Raw genomic sequence first — 23584 nt, 5'->3', positions numbered from 1 at the left:
GTCATGACGGGTCAAAAACAAGGTCAGGGCGTCACTTAGTGCGTTTTAAACATCACAATGTTGTCCACTCTCTAATTCAAGTAGTTTTCATCCAATCTTTACCAAACTTGGTCAGAAGTTGTATCTAAATGATGTCTAGGTCAAGTTTGAATATGGGTCATTCCGGGTCAAAAACTAGGTCACGAGGTATCTTAGTGCGTTTTAAACCTCACCATGTTGTCCGCTCTCTAAATCAAGTAGTTTTCATCCAATCCTCACCAAACTTGGTCACAAGTTTTATCTAAATGATCTCTAGGACATGTTTTAAAATTGACCATTCCGGGCCTAAAACTAGGTCACGGGGTCACTAAGTGCGTTTTTTAACATTCAGCATGGGGTCCGCTCTCTAATCCAAGTAGTTTACATCCGATCTTCACCAAACTTGGTCAGAAGTTTTATGGAGATGATCTTAAGGCCAAGTTAGAACATGGGCCTTTCTGGGTCAAAAACTAGGTCAAGGGGTCACTTAGTGCGTTTTAAAAATTGAGCATGGTTTCCGCTGTTTTTTGTGAAGACGACATGCAGAATATTATGTGTCAATGCGGCATGTGGGGGTATTCGTCACGTCTGTGACAAAGCTCTAGTTTTGTTTTATTCCACTGGGGCTCAAATCACTAACCTTCAAACTAAAACACTACTGTTTAAACCAATCATCCAACTAGACTGTTACAATACATGATGCATTTTATACTTTATAATAACAATCCTCATATTTGTACCAAAAGTAAATAGCATTAGAAGCATGAATCATTCAGTCATTTTGTTTTTGTAAAGCTGCATAATTGTATCTACTTCTTATCATGATTGCCCATGAACTAATTTGTGATATCAGTGTAAATCTTTTATTTTATTTTTAAGTTGGAAAATTATCATTTTGCCATTCTGTGAACAAGTCCCTTTAATACCACAAGTAAAATTACTTTGTTTTTACTTAACTTTTACGACAAACAAGTACCTTGACGAGTGTTAAATCGTTTTCCCTTCTGGCTATAAACCATCTGGCATATGGGCATATTAACAAACTCAAAACAGGTATTCAATTCAAATATTAGATATTCCATACTTGTATTTCAAATAATGTTTGATTGGACCACTACAAAATAGAATTATCACAGAATAGAATGCCAATAAAACTGTGCGCAACTCTTAGATTTCTATTTTAATTTCAATTTTGAATTTTCCTGTTGTAAGAGTTTTCCCATATGCTCATTATCTCCCCGCACAATTATTCTTGCTCCTGCAGTCGACAGAAGAAGACCACCCAGACAAGACTGAGCTGGTGGCGGCCATGAACGCTATGACGGATGTTGCTCAGGCCATCAATGAGTACAAGAGACGCAAGGATCTTGGTAGGTGCAGTACAGGAGCATGATGTACTTGTTTGTTTGTTATCCTCTGTCAATTGGTGTTGTCTGCTCAATCTGTCTGACTGTCCATCTGTTGGTTTTTGGGCTATATCTCAGAAACTATAAAAGATATAAACATGAAACTTCATTGGTGTATAGATACCAATGAGGAGAAGTGTCAGGCTTAAGAGCCATAATCCCATGCATTCTTTTATAAGAGTTATTGCTCTCTATTTTGTTTTTTTGTATGATGAAACTTTTCAGGGCTGTATCTCAGATACCATGCAATATTTCAACTGAAAATTTCATGGATGTATTGATATTAATAAAGAGAAGTGCCATGCTTAAAAACCATAACCCTTCACTTTTTTAAATAAGAGTTATTGCCCTTTGTTGTTTTTGTATGATGGAACTTTTCAGGGCTATAACTTATATACAATACAATATGAAACTTCATGGATGTGAAAAAATCGATTGGAATAAGTGCCATGCACAAGAACAATAACCGTGCACTTTCTCAAATAAGAGTTATCACCCTTTGTTGTTTTTGCATGAGGTAATTTTCAAGGCTATACCTCAGATATGCTACAAGATTTCAACATGAAATTGATATCAATAAGGAGAATTTATAGAAACAATTATCCTACACTTAATTATTACCTATTAATTATTATGCCCCCCTTCGAAGAAGAGGGGGTATATTGCTTTGCATATGTTGGTCGGTCTGTCGGTCGGTCCACCAGGTGGTGTCCGGATGATAACTCAAGAATGCTTAGGCCTAGGATCATGAAATTTCATAGGTACATTGATCATGACTCGCAGATGACCCCTATTTATTTTGAGGTCACTAGGTCAAAGGTCAAGGTCACTATGACCGAAATAGTAAAATGGTTTCCGGATGATTATTCAAGAACGCTTATGCCTAGGATCATGAAACTTGATAGGTAGATTGATCATGACTCGCAGATGACCCCTATTGATTTTCAGGTCACTAGGTCAAAGGTCAAGGTCACAGTGACCCGAAATAGTAAAATGGTTTCCGGATGATAACTCAAGAACGCTTATGCCTAGGATTATGAAACTTGATAGGTACATTGATCATGACTCGCAGATGACCCCTATTGATTTTGAGGTCACTGGGTCAAAGGTCAAGGTCACTGTGACCCGAAATAGTAAAATGGTTTCCGGATGATAACTCAAGAACGCTTATGCCTAGGATCATGAAACTTGAAAGGTAGATTGATCATGACTCGCTCATGACCCCTATTGATTTTCAGGTCACAAGGTCAAAGGTCAAGGTCACGGTGACCCGAAATAGTAAAATGGCTTCCGGATGATAACTCAAGAACGCTTATGCCTAGGATCATGAAACTTGATAGGTAGTTTGATCATGACTGGCAGATGACCCCTATTGATTTTCAGGTCACTAGGTCAAAGGTCAAGGTCACGGTGACCCGAAATAGTAAAATGGTTTCCGGATGATAACTCAAGAACGCTTATGCCTAGGATCATGAAACTTCATAGGTACATTGATCATGACTTGCAGATGACCCCTATTGATTTTCAGGTCAAAGGTCACGGTGACCCAAAATTGTAAAATGGTTTCTGGATGATAACTCAAGAATGCTTATGCCTAGGATCATGAAACTTGATAGGTAGATTGATCATGACTCGCAGATGACCCCTGTAGATTTTGAGGTCACTCGGTCAAAGGTCAATGTCACGGTGACAAAAAACATATTTACAAAATGGCTGTCACTACAACTGAGAGCCCATATGGGGGGCATGCATGTTTTACAAACAGCCCTTGTTACTTTACTCTTAATGATTATACAGTATATCAAGGGATTTGCACCGATCCATAAACAAAGTTAATTTGGCGAGGATATCAATTCAACGAATTTACTTGCTTATCTGGATTTTTTATGCTTTCAACAGAATTCCATTTTTTTTGTATATTTGAATTTATGCTTTTTTTTTAAGTATTTAATTCTTTTCATAGTGATCAGTTAATCTAATAATACTCTTCCTTGGTAAGATGGTTCACCAGTACTGAATGTACTACTGGAATCAGAAGAAGGGGGTATATAGCTGTAAGGGGAGTAATTTCGAGGAAATAAGTTTGTTGACATGCTTGGAATCCATCCACCAAAACATGTATTCACTATGTTTTAAGTCTGCAGGCTCATGAGGCTATGAACATTTGATTGCTTAATCTTAGTCTAGCCAATTGGAATCAATATTTAAATGGTACAAGTTATCTGATTGGACGATACTTTATATTTATTCTTAAATTAAAGAATTTTACAGAATTCAAATATGTTAATGTTGGACAAGTTGTGTAAATTAACAACCTTATTTTGGACGTCTTTCTTTGAGATTAATTATATTTGCAACAAAGGTCTGGAAATGTATCTTAGAGTCTAAGACATTAGTTTTATTAACCGCTAAGGTGTGGAAATCTATCTTTAAAATTAGTTCATATGTACACAATCCTTTGTTTACTTCATTTGAAATTGTTATTTGCAAAACATAAAACAAAGTGTAGAAATGTAAATTTAGGAGTTGTGAATAATTACTAGTTGGAGAATGTGTTTTCGGTCTACCTTTTGTAACCATTGATCACTTATCGCTGATTTCCTTGCAAAGTGTACAAGTATAAGAAGGAAACAGATGTTTCTCTGGGTGACAAGCTCTCCAAACTGAGTCTTCACTCCATCAAGAAGAAGTCCTCACGAATTAAGGAGCGTTTTTCTGTAAACCTTGGCTTCATCGACCAGACGCGGGATACGTTGTTTGAAAGGGAGGAGACCCGGTATCGGCATTTGGAGAAAAGTGTGAGGGTTTTCTTGCGAGACATGCAGAGTTACGTGGAGGAAGTACAGGTGAGTACAGGTGGTGCTTGAACAATTAAGAGTTAGATTGGTAAAATTGGAGTTGGTTTTCAAAAGCTTGCACAATTTTGCAGATACCAATTTGACATAAGCTTACCAGTTTTTTCTTAGTTCTTAACAAGCTTTAAATCAGTACATAATACTTATGTGTTATATGTTGGAGCGCAAGTGCTATCAATTTAAATGCACCAAAAGAACTGCACTTTAACTCCAAATGGGAACTAATTTATTTGTACACTTTTAATACGCCCGTTTTTAAAAACGGGACGTATTATAGTTTCACCATTGGCAGGCGGCGGGCGGAGTCCACAGCAGTGTCCGCTCTCTAATTCAAATAGTTTTCACCCGATCTTCACCAAACTTGGTCAGAAGTTGTGTCTAGACAATATCTAGGTCAAGTTTGAATATGGGTCATGCTGGGTCAAGAACTAGGTCACGGGGTCACTTAGTGCATTTCAAGCATTTAGCATGATGTCCACTCTCTAATTGAAGTAGTTTTCATCCGATCTTCACCTAATTTGATCAGAAGTTGTGTCTGGATGATATGTAGGTCAAGTTTAAAAATGGGTCATGCGGGGTCAAAAACTAGGTCACGAGGTCACTTAGTGCATTTCAAGCATTTAGCATGATGTCCACTCTCTAATTGAAGTAGTTTTCATCCGATCTTCACCTAATTTGATCAGAAGTTGTGTCTGGATGATATGTAGGTCAAGTTCGAATATGGGTCATGCCAGGTCAAAGACGAGGTCACGAGGTTACTTAGTGCATTTCAAGCATTAAGCATGGTGTCCGCTCTCTAATTGAAGTAGTTTTCATCCGATCTTCACCGAATTTAGTCAGATGTTACGTCTAAATGATATCTAGGTCAAGTTTAAATATGGGTCATTGAGCATGGTGTCCAAAACCTTCGAATGGGCGTATCTTGTGACAGTTTGGCACTCTTGTTCAATTTGAAAACATTTTTAAAAGTATGTATTTGTTTTATCTTTGAGCCTTGATAGGTGTGGTCCTCAGCACAGGACTTCCAAAGTTCTCAGTCTTTGACTTAGAGTCCCAGTCAACAAACACCTGAAAAAAACCTTTGCTTTTATTATACATATAAGCACTTAAATGCAAAAACACGCATTGAAATTGGTCAAATTTATTTGGTTATGATTAAATTAATAGTTTCAAATAGTTTAGAACAGATGGTGGGCATTGAATAATTCACAGTGGATAGGGGCTTTAATATACGAAACAGTGAGGATGCATGTAACATGTGAGCTATATTTATTCATCATCCTCCAGGGGCCTTATTCTAGAAACATATTAAACACATTTTAACTTACATGTTTAGTTCTTTAACACCGCCTCTTTTTAGCACTTCCGCATATATGTTGTGATTCTAGATTCTTAGAAGTATTTTGTGTGTATAAAGTCTATTCTATATTCTTTTTAATAGCTTAATTACGTTACCTGATATCATATGCTTACTTATTCCGATAGGATCGTAATTTATCTGGAATTTTTCGTCCGAGGAATCCCACACTATTCAGAAACCCGTCAGGTAGGACAGAGCGGTCACATAGTGCCGTGTAGCCGCACAACCAAAACGGGACATTACCCAGAATTCACTCTTATTCCTGATGGCGATATACAAAGGCCGACATTTTGTTATTAACTTAATTGTTGCTTCTGTTTCGCTGGATTCTTCTGTTTAACAGAATAGAGAAGTTTTTGTATTGCGTTAAAACATTCTCCGTGTATATATCCGTGTATTTCTGTAATTGTTTTGTGTATTTGTTTGTTTGTTCAAGGCAAAATATGCCTCAAACACGTGGCTCATGTGGACACACAAAGGCAGCATGGGACAACCATGGTAGCTGCCTGTCGTGTGCAGGATGTACCCAGGATAACTGCTGCCCTTTCTGTGAGCATTGGTCTGCAGATACCTGGGCCATTAAGCGTCGACCCTTCAAGAGTCGTGGACACAACAAGAATAGTTCAGATCAAAGTAGGGAAAGTTCCGTGTGTCGGGACTTTTCACCACACGATCTTGACCATACTCCACCAGTAGCTGCCAGGCATCGGTCCCTACCCCGTGACGACACCGGACAAAATTTGCCCGATCCGTTCATCAGGAATGACCAGTTGAATGACTCGGCATCAGATCAACGTAGGAAAAGTTCCGTGTGTCGGGACTTTTCACCACTCGATCTTGACCATATGCCACCAGTAGCTGCCAGGCATCGGTCCCTACCCCGTGACGACACCAGACAAAATTTTCCCGGTCCGTTCATCGGGAATGACCAGTTGACCGGTCCGGAGACTTCACCGGTCTCTGGTCAACATTGACCGGTCCGGTCACCGGTCATGCTATGACCGGTCACCGGTCAACCAGTCACTGGTCAACCGGTCACTGGTCACTGACCGGTCCAGTCATCGGTCATGCTATGTCCGGTCACCGGTCATTGACCGGTCCGGTCACCGGTCAAGCTGTGACCGGTACGGTCACCGGTCAACCGGTCACCGGTCATTGACCGGTCCGGTCACCGGTCATGTTATGACCGATCCGGTCACCGGGTTTCCGTCTGTGCCACAGACCGTTCCGGTCACCGTAGATGTTGACACTACCTTGTCAGTACTCCACAAAGGTAGACGCAGCCGCGTTTCTACTGTGAGTCACAGACGTAAACGTGTAGTGTCTGATGTTTCCGGCTACTCCTCCACCTCGGGCTCGTCGTCGTATGACTCATCTTCTACTTCAAATAGCCCTCATCATTATCGGAGGGGACGTCGTTCACGCTCACCGAGTGTTTCTCGGCGTAGATTGCCTCGTAAATAGCGATCACGCCAGCGCTCGGGGAGACTTTCGATCAGGAAACATCATTCCCAGCGCGGCCGAACAGTGTCTCGGCGTCGCAGGGATAAGGGACATAGACCTTCCTCTATTAGGCGCTCTCGGACTCCTAGGTCCCCTAGTCGATCCTTCTCTGAGGAATCTATTGACACCCTTCCACGTGTGTCGGCCTCTATTTTGGCCTCAACACACACTTCAGCCGTTCCTACAACCACTGAGCATAATTTGTATTCAAACACTAGTTTGCATACATATCAGGCTCAAGGTACAGGGGTTAATCTAACCACTTCGGCTGCGTTTTCAGCCCCACGGGTCTCTTCCACATTGCATAGAAGTATACCCCGGGCTGCCGCTACACCATCAAATCCCAATACTTTGTGAATCTTTGTCCCTTTTTTGACTGATCCTTTACCAGCGACCTCTGGTATTCAAAGTGAGTCTGCTGACTTGATCTCTGAGAGACCTAACTCACCAGCTATATCTTTTATGGTGCCGGAAAACTATTCTCTCATGATAGAAGCGAATGAATCTATTATTCCTTCTCCTATATCCACCGGTTTCAATCAATCCAATGCTCCCGCAGATGGTTCGATTGAGGCGGGTTCAGAGTCTAATGAGGCCGAACTTTATTATTTGGCCTCCATCAATCAGGTATACGAACTTATGTTCAATACCTTAGATGAGGACTTCTACCCCCGCCCTTCCTTGTCTCTCACAGGATCTGCGGTTACCGTTACAGAACAGGTAGCACGCAGACGAGAGCCCGGCAGGATAAGTAAGGCTACTTCCCGAGTGGATCTACGCCTTCCTATTGGCTCTTCCACAATGGCTGTTTTCCAGTCACTTGAACCAGCCAATAAGCCTTCGCCATCTCCATGGAAAGCCCCTAAGGAGCTGCCAGAGCCTAAACAGATGGACGGCGGGAAAAGTTATAAGGCCCCGGTACCCGACCCTGCTACCGGTTTGGACCTTTCCAAACTTCCGGTTCTTGATGCTGACATTAGTAAGCTGTCACTTACAATGCCTTCATCATCTACCCATACATCAGTCCCTCTTTCCCTGTTGGAAAATTGGGAGCTGAGAGAACGCTGTTCCATAGGTCTGGCTAACCAGCTAGATCTCATGGCAGCCACAGCCTTAGACTTGGTTTGGGAGCTCTCTGATTCAATCCCAGAGGAGCTCCGGGCCTTGTTGATACATCTTTCACGTACTACGCAGTGTTTATCTCACAATGCTGCGTCGTCTATGTCTGAGATGTTAAGGCTTCGGAGAGACCTCATCCTCTCTTCCTTGCCCAATAATTTCCTTTTGGAAACAGGCGTAAACTCCCTTCGAACTGCTCCACTAACAGCAGATTCTCTTTTCGGAGGGAGGATACAGTCGGCACTTACTGCTGATCGTGAAGATCAGATACATGCCTCCTTAGCTAGGAGCAACTCTGGCCAGCGCCCTGTGGTTTTTAAGCGCCCTGCTTCTAAGCCCCCAGGAGCCCCACAGGCCAAGAACGCTAAAAGGGACAGTTTCCCTACTAAGCGTCCGTCTGCTCCACGTCAACCCACAAATAGGCCTCCTTTTCAGAACAGAACAACTTCCTATCGGAAGCCTTCTGTAAAACAAAATTGGAGTAAGGGCAAACCCAATGCGGACAAGAAGTCATTTAATCCTTCTTCCGGCAAGGGTGGACCTCCTAAAGGTCAGCCCTAGGTCATACCCCTTTCTATCGCCACAACCTCTGATGCCAGAGGTACCAGTCGGGGCCAGACTTATGCACTTCGCAAATCGATGGCTCCAAATAACTTCGGACGCGTGGGTTCATTCTCTTGTCACACAAGGCCTCACTTTTCAATTCGAAAAAAGGCCCCCACTCTCTCGCGTCCCAATAGATCTGGTATCTCCGCATCCACAACTTCCAGACTCCATTCTCGGACTCCTGGAAAAACAGGCGGTAGAAAGGGTTCACGACCCTTGTTCTCCAGGATTTTACAGTCGCCTTTTCCTTGTTCAAAAGAAAAGCGGCTCCTGGAGACCAGTCATAGACTTAAAAGTGTTCAACACGTTTCTAGTCAAACCTACTTTCAAGATGGATACTCCTGCCTTCATTCGGCGCTCCATCAAACCCATGCAATGGGGGGTTTCCTTGGACCTGGAAGATGCATACTTCCATGTTCCTATCCATCCCAACTACCGGAAGTACCTGCGCTTCTCCTTTCGAGGCCAGGTCTACCAGTTTCGGGCGATGCCCTTTGGATTGGCCACGGCTCCACGAGTTTTCACCAAACTCATGGCCGCAGTGAGCGCACACCTCCGATTACACGGGGTTCAACTGCTTCAGTATTTCGACGATTGGCTCTTACACCAGCTCGATCGTTAACTGCTTCTGCTACACCTAGAGTTCTCTTGGAAGGAGCTCCTCTCTTTAGGACTCCTTCTCAATGTAGCCAAGTCAAACCTCATTCCCTCTCAGGATTTCATATTCGTGGGAATGAATTTTCTGACCCACATCAATCGGGTCAGGGTCTCACCGCAACGTATATCAGACCTCCTTTTGAAGGTCAGATGGGTGCTGTCCCAATCTCATATCACAGCTCAAGATTTCCTCTCACTCAACGGTATCCTGAGCTCTGTAGCAGACTTCGTGCAGTTGGGACGTCTCTTCCTACGTCCTCTTCAGCACTATCTCTTGGCTCGATAGAAATGGTCTCCAGACAATCTGCTTACACAGATTCCCATCCTTCCGTCCTTAGTCCCCCACCTTCAATGGTGGCTAGACGAGGAGACCTTGTTGGCAGGAGTACCGCTTCTTCCCCCGCAACCGTCTTTACATCTCATAACGGATGCGAGTATGGAAGGTTGGGGCGCTCACCTGGAACCCCGCAGCCTGACATTATCAGGATTGTGGTCTCCTCAGGAGTCTCTCCTGCACATAAACAATCTCGAAATGCGAGCAGTCTTTCTAGCTGTTTCTCAATTCCAATCACATCTTCGGGACTCCTGTGTGATGGTATCGACAGACAACACATCAGTCGTGGCTTACATCCAGAAACAGGGCTGGACACACTCTCACTCCCTGTATCTGGAAACAATGAAATTACTTGTTCTTTGCAAGAGCCTAAACGTCTCTCTCTTGTCCAAACACATACCAGGTCGTCTCAACGCCCTGGCGGACGGTTTGTCTCGCAAACACCAGTTACTTCCATCGGAGTGGACACTTCATCAGGAAGTGGCCAATCAGATATTCCTCACATTCGGTTATCCACTGGTCGACCTGTTTGCGACCAGAGACAAACACAGACTTCCTCTGTATGTGAGTCCAGTGTACGAACCAGCAGCGTGGGCGGTAGACGCGCTTTCGTTCGATAGGGATCAACTGGACGCTTACGCTTATCCCCCACCCATTCTAATTCCCCAAATCTTAGGGAAAATCAGGGTGAGCTCTTGCCGGATCCTCCTGATAGCCCCTTGGTGGCCCAGGAGATCCTGGTTCAACGACCTTCTCGGTCTCCTGTGCGAATTTCCCAGGGAACTCCCGCACAGGTCTGATCTCCTATCTCAGAGAGGCAGACTTCACATGGATCCAGACATGTTCCACTTACACGTCTGGCCGTTATCAGGCAATCCCTGCAGAAGAAACGCTTTTCTGTCAGGGCTTCAACGCGCGTTGCCTCTGCAAGGAGAAAGTCCACCAGAGCAGTCAATGATGCTCGCTGGAAACTCTTCTCTAATTGGTGTGTTCGAGGGAAAATTGATCCCCTCAATCCCTCTGCTAGACGCATAGCGGATTTTCTAATCTATCTCTTTGATGATAAGAAACTTTCTCTTAGCTCCATCAAAGGATACAGATCTGTGCTTTCGCATACCTTGGCTTTTCGGGGCGATGTGTCTGCGGCTTCTATTTCCCGTTGGGTAGCCTCAACTATAAAAAGGGCTTACTCTTCTCTTTCTTCAAGGGATTCATCCCTTTTTAAGATTAGACCGCATGAATTACAAGCAATGTCGGCTTCGTGGGCATATATTAATCATACCCCACTCTCTGACGTGCTTCAAGCTGCTTTCTGGAGGAATCAGACCACTTTTTCATCTTTTTATCTTCGTTCTCTGGAGTGCCAACAGGACAACTTGTATTTGTTGGGCCCCCTTGTGGTTGCACAAACGGTAGTATCTTCTACGGCATAGGTATATTACGCTTATCCGTGAATTAAGTTAATACTGTAATAATGAAGATTAGCTGAGAACCGTGATATGGGTTCCGCTGTGATGGGGAGATTTTCGCGAACCTTCCCGCCTCAGCTGCAAATTCAGCATATGATATCAGGTAACGTAATTAAGCTATTAAAACAAATTTTTGTAGTAAAAATCATTTTAATTAGTAATTACTTACCTGATATCGGTAAGTCCCACCTCCCACCCCGATCTTCGTCTAATATTTCATATTTTTTATTGGAATAAAAGTGGATTCTGGGTAATGTCCCGTTTTGGTTGTGCGGCTACACGGCACTATGTGACCGCTCTGTCCTACCTGACGGGTTTCTGAATAGTGTGGGATTCCTCGGACGAAAAATTCCGGATAAATTACGATCCTATCGGAATAAGTAAGCATATGATATCAGGTAAGTAATTACTAATTAAAATGAATTTTACTAGAAAAATTTGTTTTAAGAATATTTTAGTTTGTATAAATGTTTGACATTATACTTTATTACAGTCACTCTGTTAGCCTGTTGATTTTTTAGCATTGTATGGCTAATGTGAATTTTTCACATTTTTCAAGCTATTAAAACTTGAAAATAAAAAATGATCTCATCGCCATGAAGTTTGAATGAGCATACTGAGTGATCAACACATTCCAGAGTTACTTGCCCTTGAACATAGCTGACAAAGTGGTGCAGTACTCTAAGTCACATTTGTGACAAAGCTCTAGTTGCTGTGATTTCTCCGCAGGCCATGGTGAACATCCAGGAGGGTCTGTCAGCGGACATAGAGGATTTCTACGCAGAGAAGCGAAGCACAGAGGAGATACACAAGTACCAGGTGTTATGTAACACCATCCACATGACATTTCTTCCTAACTTTGTAAGTATTACTGTTTATAGTGGACCATGCTTTGAAGTTGCTTGCTCAATGTTGATAAAAAAAAATAAATATAGTTTTTCTAATTTTCCATGTTAAAGTAACACAATTCCTGATATATTCATTGTACATAACAAATGTTGCGGTTAGAAATTGCAGTTGCTAAATATTTGTTCATGATGAGTTGAAAGTTACCTACTAGAAGTCGAAATCCTACCGTTATATTATAATGTCATAAACATGTCAATGTACACAATATCTCTTCATTTCTTCTTGTATCAGCAAATGGAGGTAGATGACCTGGTATCTCACCCTCTGACCCAGCTGGTGACCTTGTTTGAGGGGCCAGACATGGTCATACAGAAACGCTATGACAAGCTACTGGACTACGACAACCTTAAGAGGAAGGCTCAGAGTGACAAGGTACCAGTGCTTTGAAGTGTGGAGCCGTGCTCAGTGAAAAGTGGGTTTAATGCATAAGCATAAAGTTTCAAACCTGATTACCCTGTGCAGTCTGCACAGGCTAATCAGGTACTGCACTTTCCACCTAAACTGGAATTTGCTAAGAAGAGACTTTCTTTATAATAAAAATACCATAACAGCGGAAAGTGTCGTCCCTGATTAGACTGTGTGGACTGTACAGGCTAATTTTGGACGACAGTACGAACATGCAGTCAGGGGTGTGATTTTTCCGCGGATCGGGTTGTCCCGGATGTCACTTCTGAGATTTGCGTAAATTAGTTTTAAAAAATGTGGGGGAGAGGGGCTACCACCGATTCCGCGGACGTATTTCATAAGCGGCCCGAAATATCCGCGGCCCGCGAAATCTCTCCGCATTTTACACTGGTATATTATGCCTAAGCGTTTTTAAAACGAGCCATATAATTGGCTTTCGTTTCCCAATCTTTCAATTAAAATCGTGTTCTTAAAATGCGCTCTGTGATTTGTTTGCCAATGGCGCCGTTGTGAAGAGAAAATTAAGATTATTGAAATAACAAATAGCAATCGAATAAACGACTGACATCACCTAGTCTGATAGGAATAATGAAATGTGTTTGTCAAAAAAAAGACTACGTTTTAGATACAAGCAACACATATTTTGTTAAGAAATGTGCCCACTGAATTTGTGTCACGGAAACCAGTGTTTGCAAATTGGAGTTTAGTCTACTCGCGAAGTAAAACATTTTAGAAGAGTATCGTTCGAACATGGAAATAGACAAACATGATTTGATTTTTATATGTCTGTGGGTCTGTGTATAATCAGATTCATATGCATATTCTGCTTTATTATGTTTGTCACGCTGTCCAGTTAACTGAAATAGCTTTGAACTGAGTGAAGATGTGAAATGCAAGATATTGAAAGGTAAACAAATTAAATATATTCATTTAACTCAGTTAATACATCATTAACACCAGAAGAACACTCAAGTGTGTTTGTTTATATTTAGTCTATTAACTGTAATTCAATACATTGAAAAACTGCTGCTATTGATCACAATAAATACTAACTTAACTGTTTACTTTGCATCCTCAGTATGTTAAATGTGAAGTTTAACAAGTTTAATAAAGAAATGTTGTTATGAAGTTCAAAAAGTTGTTTATTTTAATGTCTGTTTTTATGTTTGTCATTGCGTTTTGCGCGCCATTCGCGTAGTCAAAAGCAGTCAACAGAATTTTCCTCCCCTCTGACTTTGCCTCAATCACACCCCTGATGCATTAAACCCCCTTTTCAGAGAACATGGCCCATATCTTTCAGCCATATGTCTTTGAATTTTTTTACTTTTTTAAAGTCTATATTGTTGCGCTTAATCTCATTTGGTGACCCAGGCATCTATTTATGCGGTAGGCATACAGTTGTTGGCCATTCGTCCATTTGTAAGTCCATCTTTCTTTCTGTCTACGGTTGGTCCTCAGTAGATTAACTGGAAAATGACACATTTTACATCATATTAACACTTCTATCTTCTTGATACTTGCATGGATGTTATTTATGAACACTCTCCTAACATCCACATCATTTGACTTCATTTTTACCTAGACATTCTCTTTCTTTTGGACTTATTCAGAGGGTCAACATTCTTGGTTAAATCAGATTGACTGTTTGCTTAATATTAATAGAATTTAAATCATTTGACCTTGATATTGACCTATTTTTCGGATTAAAACACATTCAAATGGGCAAATGAATACAAACTAATAAGCGACGAAGAGCATTTGTGCTTATCAAATGCAGCGTCTGATTTTATTTTGCAATTAAGTTTAGAAAAGTTGTAAATATATGTTATCTGAAAATAAACATAAACTTCAATACTATTCTCCTCAGGCTAATCAAGGACAACACTTTTTGCATATTTTTATGCCCCCCTTCGAAGAAGAGGGGGTATATTGTTTTGCTCATGTCAGTAGGTCGGTCCGTCCGTCCACCAGATGGTTTCCGGATGAAAACTCGAGATCGAAGGCTTAGGCCTAGGATCATGAAACTTCATAGGTACGTTGATTATGACTGGCAGATGACCCCTATTGATTTTGAAGTCACTAGGTCAAAGGTCAAGGTCACAGTGACTCGAAACAGTAAAACGGTTTCCGGATGATAACTCAAGAACGCTTATGCTTAGGATCATGAAACTTCATAGGTACATTGATCATGACTCGCAGATGACCCCTATTGATTTTCAGGTCACTAAGTCAAAGGTCAAGGTCACAGTGACTCAAAACAGAAAAATGGTTTCCGGATGATAACTCAAGAAAGTTTACGCCTAGGATCATGAAACTTCATAGGTACCTTGATCATGACTTGCAGATGACCCCTATTGATTTTCAGGTCACTAGGTCAAAGGTCAAGGTCACGGTGACTCGACACAGTAAAATGGTTTCCGGATGATAACTCAAGAAAGTTTACGCCTAGGATCATCAAACTTCATAGGTACATTGATCATGACTGGCAGGTGACCCCTTTTAATTCTCAGGTCACTAGGTCAAAAGTCAAGGTCACAGTGACTCGAAAGAGTAAAATGGTTTCCTGATGATAACTCAAGAAAGTTTACGCCTAGGATCATGAAACTTCATAGGTACCTTGATCATGACTGGCAGATGATCCCTATTGGTTTTCAGGTCACTAGGTCGAAGGTCAAGGTCACAGTGACAAAAACATATTCACACAATGACTGCCACTACAACTGACAGCCCATATGGGGACATGCATGTTTTACAAACAGCCCTTGTTTATTATTTAAAGGTAATATCTGCCTTTCAAAAATCCAGGTCATGCTGAAAGTAAAAGATAAGCAGGCTTATCTGTGACGTCCTTTTATGCACAAGCAATAAGGCCAGTTTTCCATGAACAATGCACCCTCTAAGACATTGTTTCAATGTTGGCTCCAGGTGTTTGAGAAGCCAATGCAGACAGCCAAGCAGAACTACGAGGCCCTCAATGCCCAGCTGCTGGACGACCTTCCCAAGATGGCTGACCTCGCTACACAACTCTTCCGTGACTGTGTCGGATCCTTTGTACGAGCCCAGCGAGAGTTCACGGATAAAATAGTGCATGAAATGTATACTGTTACTGAGCAGGTAAGGAAATGTGTTATGTCCCACACGATTTGAGGCATTGAGCATTATATATTAAGCAATTGTCCCTCATTCCATACAATGAAATAAGCTTCGCTTGTTTGTATTGAAAACGTCTAGGGCATACAGTATGTTAAATTGGGTTATATGGAGAAGAAATCTCGGCCACAAGATCAAATAGTTGACAATTTGTGTCCATGGCTCTCTGGGTTATAGACAGTTTCAGATAACCATCAATGAAATTTCCATGTATTATATTTATCATAGTGGCAGCTTTTACAGGAGCAGCTTTAAATTGGTTTAACAATATTTAAAAATGGCCAGAAATTACTTTTCAGTAAAATGAGCTTATTGTCTTAGTTTTTGAGAGCTATATATTGCTTAAAACAAATGAATGTGGAACTTAAAAATTATTCTAAATTTGCCTGTATTATTGATTTGTATGAAGAAAATTGTGTAATCAAATACAATATCTTTTTGCTAAATTTACTGTAAAACATGACTTTCTTTCTTAAGAGTTCCACGAACATTTTGTATAAAACAAATTTCTTTTTTTGTGTGCAAAACCACTTTGTCACTGCTGTGTTCCTCTTCACAGCAACTAGAGTTCCTGAGCGATGAAGGCATTGTGGATCAGTTCAACATCCGCCACACGGCCATCGTGGACCGCCTGGCCCAGCTCAGCTTCATGCCTCGCACATTCTGCCCCCGAGTTGCAGACGCCAAGCAAGACAAGAAGAACAAACGCATGTCTCTCGACTCCAACTCTCCCATGCTGAAATCTGTGAGTAGGATTTGCATCTGTTCTGAAAAAATACGCGTTATAGCTATCCACAAACTTTGTTAAGTTTTCTCAATGATGAAAATATACATTTTCTAGCTCAAAACATGCTCACAGTTTGGTGTGTCATGATCATTTACCTTGTGAACACTCTAGAGGCCACATTAATTTTATTTCCGAATTTTCATAAAACTTGGTCACAACATTTGACTCAGTGAAATCTTGGATTTATTTGAAACTGGGTAAAGTGGGGTCAAAAACTAGGTCACCAGGTCTAATAAAAAATGTTTGTAAGCACTTCTATTCTCAATCTTCATAACGCTTGGTAAGAACATTTGTCTTAATTATATCTCAGAAGAATTCAAAAATGGATCATGTCGGTTCAAATACATTGTCACTTGGAAGAACAAAGAAAAAGCTTCAAAACTCTCAGGCTTGTTTACATGAAATTGCTTTCAACATTTTTATGCTTCCCCAAAATTTTTGGTGGGAGCATAAAGTTGCCCCTTCGTCTCTCTGTGCGTGTGTCCGTCCGTCCATGCACAATTTTTGTCCGGGCTATTTCTCAGCAATTAATGACCGGAATTCAATGAAACTTTATGGGAAGCTTCACTACCAAGAGGAGATGTGCATATTATCAGCCCATTCTGGTCGGATGATTTTTCACAGAGTTATGGCCCTTTGAAATTTTCCATTAACTGTACATATAGTGCAATTCTTGTCCGGGCTATTTTTCCCCAACTACTGACTGGAATTAAATGAAGCTTTATGGGAAGCTTAACTACCTTGAGGAGATGCGCATGTTATTTGTGGGTTCTGCATGGTTAGATGATTTATTTAGAGAGTTATGGCCCTTTTAAATTTTTAAGTTGCTAAACCATCCATCGTATTATTTTGTCTAAAGTTATGCCCCTGAAGACGTTTCCTTTTATCTGAATATACAGTGCAATATTGTGACAAAAAAAACCTTTGGGGAGCATCACCCCTCTCTGACGGTTTCTTGTTCATATGGTTTATCCGATGAGAGAGATACATGTATTGGTTCTGTACATTGAAAAACATGGCAAGCCACCAAGGGGAGGGGCTGTTTTCCTTATGTGGCTATAGTATAACCCTGTTAAAACTCTAGAAGTTATATTTTTTACCCACTAAAAGTAAACCCGGCTGAGAACATTTAAAATTGTGTTGCTCTGATATTTGGCTGAGTTTGAACACAATTTTGTTTTGTTCCAAAACATGGCTTACAGGTGTTTGGGCAGTTTTTCTTTTACAGGTGTCATAATGGTCACAGATACATGTGCATTGAATTCTGTCTATATTTTAGTGTCTATGACCAATTTTTAGATCAATGGAACTTGGAGGAAATGTTTTTAGGAGCGGGGTAAGGGGGGGATACTCCAAAGAATATGCCTTTCTATAGTCAGCATCCATTTGGTAAAACGTTTAAAATAACCATCTGACTGTGGCTGAATATTCTCATAAAGCGCTAGTGTCAGTCAATAATAAATCATCATAAATTCTGCTCATCCAGTCAAGAATTGTGTCTTTTATACGATTATCAACTTAATACAACATGGTTGAGTACTAGAAGATATTAGTCTATTTAAAAAATTGGCTGAAAATGGATGATATTACTTTAAAAGAGGCACACAAAGTCAAGGAATGTCACACATCAGTAAAATGTATTTTTTTTATTTCAAATGGCATGAACAAGAAATTAATGTTACAAGAAATGGGTGTAACAATTTGTTGAGATTCACATAAGGTTTTATTAGGAGAGGAATTTGTTTTACTTAATTCTTCTGGATTTGTGATGTGCACTTTTTACCTTGAATGTACATTAATTATGTAAGTCGCTTTCAACATTTTCTTTACTATGTACAATTATTTCACAAGTATTAAATATCAAAAAAATTGACAGACACAAATAATTATGTCATTATTTACCAACAAATGAGCATATGTACTTTTTTGTTTCCATTTGAATTTTTTTTTAAACTGCTTTCAAAGATGAGTGTTGTGAAACTGACTTAAGTTATGTGAAGCGTTAATACAGATATTGGATGAGCAGCTATGATATAGGCTTAGATAGGAAGTTTCTCTTTTTTTTACAATTTTCATTCTCATCCCAGCTTGTAACTTTTTTTGAACCTCCTGAATCCTACCTGCTCAGAACATGTGATTCCTTTAGGTCTCAGTTGAGCGCTTTAGAACATGTAATTCCTTTAGGTCTCAGTTGAGCGCTTTAGAACATGTAATTCCTTTATGTCTCAGTTGAGCGCTTTAGAACATGTAATTCCTTTAGGTCTCAGTTGAGCGCTTTAGAACATGTAATTCCTTTAGGTCTCAGTTGAGCGCTTTAGAACATGTAATTCCTTTAGGTCTCAGTTGAGCGCTTTAGAACATGTAATTCCTTTAGGTCTCAGTTGAGCGCTTTAGAACATGTAATTCCTTTAGGTCTCAGTTGAGCGCTTTAGAACATGTAATTCCTTTAGGTCTCAGTTGAGCGCTTTAGAACATGTAATTCCTTTAGGTCTCAGTTGAGCGCTTTAGAACATGTAATTCCTTTAGGTCTCAGTTGAGCGCTTTAGAACATGTAATTCCTTTAGGTCTCAGTTGAGCGCTTTAGAACATGTGGCATCTTAGTGTTTTTACTTATGATTTAAAATGTATATGGGTGTAAAATATTTAGAGCAAAATACCAGGGTGATTTACCGGCCTACCAGGTCTTATGAAACCCACAAATAAATGCATATGTCCTTACACAATCAATTTTAAGCATTTTTTTATTATTGAATCCTAACATCTGTTTAAAAAATGTAAATTATCATCAAACAATGTTATTCGTATGTAGAAAACAGTTCATCTCTGACATCTGATGATCAGCAAGAGGCTGTTAGTGTTCAATAAGATCTGTTGATAAAATTGTGTCTATGAGTCATAGGTATATGCACATTTTTGTGAATTTTTTTTTGCTGTCTTCAACAGTATATCAGTTAAATCATTGCACTCAGTTAACCAACTCACACTCTAACTTCTTTTGCTGATATACCGTAATCAGTGCACATACATGTACCTAACCAGTACCTTACAACTGCCCTACATAGATCTGAGGTTTGGGTAGAATGGTCTTTGAAAGGATTCCATGACCAATAACCGTACAAGATATGTGGTCGGGCCAGGGATAGAATCTGATATAATTGGAATTGAAGTCCATGGCTCAACTGGGCTAGTTGGCCAGATAATGTTAATTATTATTCCCTATTTGTGAACACTGATGATAATCAGACTCTTACACTGTGTAGGTATATGAGCTGGCTATAATGGTAATGCAGTTGTGTTTGCCTTAGAACGAGGTTCTAGTATCGATTAATATCCATTGCGTCTTTGATATTGTTATGCTCCCCCAAAATTTATTTTGGGGGGAGCATGTAGTCGCCGCTTCCCCTGTCCGTCCGTGTACAATTTTTGTCCGGGCTATTTCTCAGAAACTAATGACCGGAATTCAATGAAACTTTATGGGAAGCTTCACTACCAAGAGGAGATGAATTGTGCATATTATCAGCGGGTTCTGGTCGGATAATTTTCACAAAGTTATGGCCCTTTGAAATTTTCCATTAACTGTACATATAGTGCAATTCTTGTTCGGGCTATTTCTCAGCAACTAATCACCGGAATTCAAAGAAACTTTATGGGAAGCTTCACTACCAAGAGGAGATGTGCATACTGGTCATGTACGTAATTCCGGCCACTTTTTAAGAAAAATCTTTAGTGTTAGGCAACTGGTTTAAACTAAGCTTCACATATATAATCCTGGGTTCAAAACTCACCTAGCATGAAAATTTAAATAGAATTAGATCGGTGAATGTTACTTAATGAACAGAAAATGATGACATGTAAACTATCCATTTTCGTAGGTTAAATGTACCTAAAAAATCGGCCACTTTTCAGTTTGATCTGCAGATAAAATTACAAAGCAATATCTTTTGACAAATGTCTTCAATTTCAGAGTATTAATCAATGTTTATACTATTAAAATTTTTGACTTGAAATTTAAAATAAATGCGAAATTATTATACCAGTTACTCCCCCTACCTATTTTTATAAATATAAACAAATGGAAACTGCTAATTCATAAAAAAATATTTGTTTTTAATGTGTTTAATAAATTTTTTCAAACATAGCTAAAAAAGTAAACACATTTTGTTTGAAAAGTTGACTCAAACATAGCTAAAAAAATAAACACATTTTGTTTGAAAAGTTGACTTCAGTGTTGATTATTAGTAAACGCTTATATATGATATTAAAACATGTAATCTAGTAATATTCTTATAAAGGGAGGTAATTCATATATTAAAAATTTATATTTAGGTTCTGATTTGTATGTTTTGAATATAAGTTTTTGTACAATTAATTGGTAAAACTTTAATTAAAGTTTATTAGATAAAATAAAAATAATTTAATCAAATATATTTGTTTCTTATATGAATATAATTGTTGCAACTAATGATGACATCACTTTCCCCATGAGCAGAATATTTCCTGCTATATTTGTGACATTTTAACACAAAAGTTTACAGTGATATGGTTCTTACATTTGCAAAATATTGAGAGTGGGGATGGTTTTCATGTTGATTTTTCTAAATAAAAACAAAATATGTGCATTAAGATCATGAAAATGATTTTACACAGGTGGCCGATTTTTTACGTACAGGCCGGAATTACGTACATGACCAGTAATCAGCGGGTTCTGGTCGGATTCTTTTTCACAGAGTTATGGCCCTTTAAAATTTTCCATTAACTGTACATAAAGTGCAATTCTTGTCCGGGCTATTTCTCAGCAACTAATTACTGGAATTCAATGAAACTTTATGGGAAGCTTCACTACTAAGAGGAGATGTGCATATTATCAGCCGGTTCTCGTCGGATGATTTTTCACAGAGTTATGGCCCTTTGAAATTTTCCATTGTACATATAGTGCAATTCTTGTCCGGGCTATTTCTCAGCAACTAATGACTGGAATTCAATGAAACTTTATGGGAAGCTTCACTACCAAGAAGAGATGTGCATATTATGAGCCGGTTCTTGTCGGATGATTTTTTACAGAGTTATGGCCCTTTGAAATTTTCCATTGTACATATAGTGCAATTATTGTCTGGGCTATTTCTCAGCAACTTATGACTGGAATTCAATGAAACTTTATGGGAAGCTTCACTACCAAGAGGAGATGTGCATATTATCAGCCGGTTCTCGTCGGCTGATTTTAAGCTCAGTTATTTTTTGAAAAAAATTATGAGCTATTGTCATCACCTTGGCGTCGGCTTTGGCGTCGGCGTTGGCGTCGGCGTTAGCGTCGGCGTCCGGTTAAGTTTTGCGTTTAGGTCCACTTTTCTCAGAAAGTATCAATGCTATTGCATTCAAACTTGGTACACTTACTTACTATCATGAGGGGACTGGGCAGGCAAAGTTAGATAACTCTGGCGTGCATTTTGACAGAATTATGTGCCCTTTTCATACTTAGAAATTTGAAAATTTTGGTTAAGTTTTGTGTTTAGGTCCATTTTATTCCTTAAGTATCAAAGCTATTGCTTTCATACTTGCAACACTTACTAACTATCATAATGGGACTGTGCAGGCAAAGTAATGTAACTCTGACTGGCATTTTGACAGAATTATGTGCCCTTTTTATACTTAGAAAATTGAAGATTTGGTTAAGTTTTGTGTTAAGGTCCACTTTATTCCTACAGTATCAAAACTATTGCTTTCATACTTGCAACACTTATTAACTATCATAAGGGGACTGTGCAGGCAAAGTTATGTAACTCTGACTGGCATTTGGACGGAATTATGGGCCCTTTATACTTAGAAAATTGAAAATTTTGTTAAGTTTTGTGTTTTGGTCCACTTTACCCCTAAAGTATCATAGATATTGCTTTCATACTTGGAACACTCGCAAACTATCATAAGGGGACAGTAAAAGGACAAGTTGCATAACTCTGGTTGTCATTTTTACGGAATTATGGCCCTTTTTTGACTTAGTAACTTTGAATATATGGTTAAATTTTGTGTTTCGATCCACTTTACTTCTAAAGTATCAAGGCTATTGCTTTTAAACTTCAAATACTTTCATGCTATCATGAGGTTACTGTACCTGGCAAGTTGAATTTTACCTTGACCTTTGAATGACCTTGACTCTCAAGGTCAAATTATTAAATTTTGCTAAAATTGCCATAACTTCTTTATTTATGATTAGATTTGATTGATACTTTGACAAAACTACTCTTACCTGACATACCACAATAGACTCCACCCAAACCATCCCCCGTGTCCTCACCCCCCTTTTTTTTTTTAAAGATCATCTCACCACCACACCCTCACACTATACCCCCCCCCCCCCCCACCCCACCCACCCCACCCACCCCAAATTATTTTTTTGAAACAGTTAAAAAACACAAATATTTATTTTTAATATTTTATTTTTGAAATAATGTCCAACCATCGCACCCAAGAATCCCCCCCCCCCCCCCCCAAATTTTTTTCGCATTTTTTTTCGCATTTTTGGAAGATAATGTAATCAATGTCCACACCCCCACACTATACACCCCTCTTCACTCCACCTCTCCCTCCTTTGTGATTTAAATTGAGAGTCCCTTCACCTTTAAAAAGAAAATGAGCGGTCTGCACCCGCAAGGCGGTGCTCTTGTTCATAGAGTTATGGCCCTTTGAAATTTTCCATTCAACATATAGTGCAATTCTTGTCCGGGCTATTTCTCAGCAACTTATTACGGGAATTCAATGAAACTTTATGGGAAGCTTCACTACCAATAGGAGATGTGCATATTATCAGCTGGTTATGGTCGGATGATTTCTCACAGAGTTATGGCCCTTTGAAATTTTCCATTAACTGTACATATAGTGCAATTCTTGTCCGGGCTATTTCTCCCCAACTACTGACTGGAATTCAATGAAGCTTTATGGGAAGATTAACAACCTTGAGGAGATGTGCATGTTATTTGTGGGTTCTGGTTAGATGATTTATTTAGAAAGTTAT

At 39.7% G+C, this 23584-nt stretch overlaps 1 protein-coding gene across 1 annotated transcript in view; it reads left to right on the top strand.

The window, feature by feature from the left end:
- LOC127840573 (dynamin-binding protein-like) overlaps positions 1–23584 on the top strand; it is a 105047-nt gene that overhangs the window by 63355 nt on the left and 18108 nt on the right. The window contains exons 11-16 of the mRNA XM_052368986.1: positions 1283–1388; positions 4035–4270; positions 12057–12188; positions 12468–12608; positions 15567–15755; positions 16351–16536. Of these exons, the coding sequence (XP_052224946.1) occupies positions 1283–1388; positions 4035–4270; positions 12057–12188; positions 12468–12608; positions 15567–15755; positions 16351–16536 (990 nt within the window). The remainder of the gene's footprint in view (positions 1–1282; positions 1389–4034; positions 4271–12056; positions 12189–12467; positions 12609–15566; positions 15756–16350; positions 16537–23584) is intronic.

This window comes from Dreissena polymorpha, chromosome 1, assembly GCF_020536995.1.
Source record: "Dreissena polymorpha isolate Duluth1 chromosome 1, UMN_Dpol_1.0, whole genome shotgun sequence".
NCBI lineage: Eukaryota > Metazoa > Mollusca > Bivalvia > Myida > Dreissenidae > Dreissena > Dreissena polymorpha.
The sequence above is the reverse complement of the archived record's forward strand: the minus strand, read 5'-3'. Positions and strand labels throughout refer to the sequence as shown.